At 28.8% G+C, this 3,480-nt stretch overlaps 1 protein-coding gene across 1 annotated transcript; it reads right to left on the bottom strand.

The window, feature by feature from the left end:
* Positions 1–513: 513 nt before the first annotated feature.
* LOC136216745 (NAC domain-containing protein 86-like) lies at positions 514–1,962 on the bottom strand. The gene is made up of 4 exons (XM_066003309.1): positions 1,788–1,962; positions 1,046–1,305; positions 719–898; positions 514–627 (listed from the first exon to the last, which is right to left on the bottom strand). Exons 1-4 carry the CDS (start codon positions 1,933–1,935, stop codon positions 514–516), a joined length of 702 nt encoding a protein of 233 aa, XP_065859381.1. The 5' UTR covers positions 1,936–1,962.
* Positions 1,963–3,480: the final 1,518 nt, after the last annotated feature.

The following is a 3,480-nucleotide window of genomic DNA, read 5'->3' as shown; positions in this document are numbered from 1 at the left end:
ATGTGTCAATTTTTGTGAATAAAATCTTTAATTGCAACAAATTTTTAGTGTCAAGTTTTGTGAATAAAATCTTTAATTGCAACAAGTTTTTAGTGTCAAGTTTAAATCGTTTTAAAGTTTAGATCTTTCATATTTTTTATTGTTTTTGAAGAGGATAAGTTCGAACACACAACATCTGATTTTGAAAGGTGTATCAATCAACATTTGGTATATATTTTTTATATATTCTAACTTATATACATTAATACACTATTAACGTTTTCTAAAAGAAATATTACTTGTAATCTAGATTTCATAACATGATAATATTTCTACAGGGATAAATTTTACTTATATGACAGTTGTTTCAAAAACGGAAGATTATAGCTACATTTGAATAATGTCATTATATACTTAACTACATAGAACAAAAAGAAGTAAACCGACAATTGAAAATACATAAGAATTAACTAGAACATAATGCAACTGACTTAATTACTTGTAACTAAAATTATCTCTAATTAAGACATATGATTAGCCATAATAATGATTGGCATTTGACCACTGAAGTGCGGAGTTAAGATTGTAATCCATTTCTTTATACTCATCAAATGATTGCATGTATGCTTGCATTTCATCGGAATGATCCTGTATAAATATATAACAACCAACATTGAGCTTAATAATATAGATATATACTTATTAATAATATCAAAGTGCTTAATTTATAATAATATACCTCTCTTGGATTATTTGTAGAAGTAGAAGGGAGTTGATTATTAAATCCTCCATAATTTGAAGCATAATAAGAATTTTGATTATCCGCATAGTTAGCACTGGATTGACCATATTCCAAGTTCAGTGCTGGCATATCTTCTGAATCTATCTTTTTCTTTAATTTGCATATAGCAAAATTCTTCTGCATGGAATAATGGCAAATATTACGAATAATTTCTACAATAAACCAGCCTTATAGGCTATTGAGTTGGTGATTTCACAAATCATCATCTCCGTATAAATAACTTAATTGAAAAGGGAAATTAAAACGACGGATAAGTATACGCACTTTGATAGGGAAATCAAAAGTGGCATTGTACTGATGGATAACCCAACTTGTCCTGACAGCATTAGAAGCATGACCTTGGTGGAAAACGAGAGTCTTTTTCACGCCAGTTTTGAGGATCTTACGATCTTTGCCAGTAACTTTCCAGAATCCAGCCTTGGTCTTCCTATCTTCTCTCTGACTATTCAAATACTTGTAATTCGGAGCACAAAAGAAGTACCACACTTGGTCATTCGGGTCATTCGACATCGCCATTGCCTTGCCTATGAATCATTAATTCAACAATAAATAATCAAATAAGCTTACAGAAGACAAATATTACTCTAATCTATATATAATATAAAACAGTAACGATGGAACTGAGGTGTCACTTCCTCCTTTTTTTATTAATAAAAAATATAATATAATATATAATATATTAATTTTAATTCTATTATTATATTTATCTATAAAAAGATTATTTTATCTGTACTATATCTAAGAGTTCTACAGAATTTAATTCTATTATTATATAATTATAATATATAGATTAGTTTTAATTCTATTATTATATTTATCTATAAAAAGATTATTTAAAGTAAATATGAAAATAAAATAATAATATTTAATTTATATAGCACTTTTATGTCATTAATTATAATTATTAGATTATATTTTTATTAATATTTATATATTAAGATGAATCCGTGCATCGCACGGGCCTAAAACTAGTTATTAATAAACGAAGAGAAATATTAGTAATTACCAGATATCTCCCAAGGCTCAAGCTTGAGTAGATTGATTTCAGGGATCGTGCAAACTTGATCATTGCGGCCAAGCATTTTTAGCTTCAAATAATAATTTACTAATTCTTCATCTGTCGGATGAAATCTATACCCGGTTCCATTTTCCATCTTACAACCACAATAACAAAAACAGAAGACTTTAATTAATTATTTTGGGAACACTTGAACTCAAAGGAGAAGAAGAAAACTGATGTGGTTATTTAGAACAATTACATGTATATATATATATATATACATTTTCTGCTTCCGAAAGAAGCTAATTAAATTGCCCAGTAAGTGATTCTAAATTTAAACCGCGTAAATATATTCTTATATGAAAATTAAAAATTAAATAATTTCACTACTTACTATCCAAGGTTGTTGTGTGCTTTTTATGAACTTCTATTGCAATCTTAGGAAACTAATATGAACATTCTAGAATATAATTTTCCTATTTTGAAATTTTGGAGACTTTTCTGTTATTAAAAGGTGTATTTATTATAAGTGGAGGAGAAGCTCAATGCTTCTCTGTTTCAACTATTTTTATTAGATTAAAGATTTTCAATTTTAATTCATTAATTAATTTCACTTACATTTCTCCCCCATAAAGTTACATTTTAGACCAATTTCTTTGAATATTCCATTTTCGACCGTTTAATTTCTTTGAATATTCCAATTTCTGGAAAAAGAGTTGAACGGAGAAGACCTGAAACGGCGAGGATAGGAAAAACGGCGTCGTTTGGTGATGATGAAGAAGGGGAAGGTGTTGACGCCAAGGCTAATGATTTCATCACTAAGTTTAAACAACAATTGAAGTTGCAGAGATTGGATTCTCTTTTGCGTTACAGAGACATGTTCAAATGAAGATTTTAATAAAAACAAAAAGCGATGTGGTTTTCAAATTCATTGTTCAGGTTTTAAATTTTAAATTAATCGATATTAGTTCAAAAAAATATCTGTGTTAGTTGGCTCTTGAAATTTTGAGAATTGTAGTAGATTTTTTTTTGTTGTTGTTAAAAATTTCTGGAAAATTTTCATTCCAGAATTCTGGAAATTAAAAAAAAAAGAAAAAAAAGATGAAAAAAAGAAGAAGAAGAGAAGAAGAAGAAGAAGAAGAAGAAGAAGAAGAAGAAGAAGAAGAAGAAGAAGAAGAAGAAGAAGAAGAAGAAGAAGAAGAAGGAGGAGAGAAAGAAAAAATAAAAAAAAAAATAAAAAAAAAATACTTTTCCAACTCTACCCCTTGCCACGTCAGCACTTTTAACGGTGTTAAGTCATTTTCCGTTTTTCGGGTAACGATGAAACCACGGCCCTTTTTTTTTGTAAAAACAAACCACAAGGGTTTTTTTGGAACAACATCAAACCACATGGGTTTTTTTTGTGACCGGAAGAAATTGTTTAATACCACAGGACCCATTTTACAACTACTTGATATCTCAGTACCATGAGAAACATGTGGGACTCTCATTTGCCGGTTTTATCCGGCGATCAGTTTCGCCTAATTTTCAATGGGGGTATATATAATTAGGGGCTTAGACCATCTCCAACCATCTATTCTATTTTTCTTATTTCAACTCTATTTTTTCATTCTCTATTTTCAATTATAGAGTTACTATACTAACATTCTCCAACTATCTACTCCATTTTTTGTTGGATTGTGAATCCCTTGATTTTCTA

This window comes from Euphorbia lathyris, chromosome 2, assembly GCF_963576675.1.
Source record: "Euphorbia lathyris chromosome 2, ddEupLath1.1, whole genome shotgun sequence".
Taxonomy (NCBI): Eukaryota; Viridiplantae; Streptophyta; class Magnoliopsida; order Malpighiales; family Euphorbiaceae; genus Euphorbia; species Euphorbia lathyris.
Note: the sequence above shows the minus strand (reverse complement) of the source record. Positions and strands in the feature narration are given on the sequence as shown.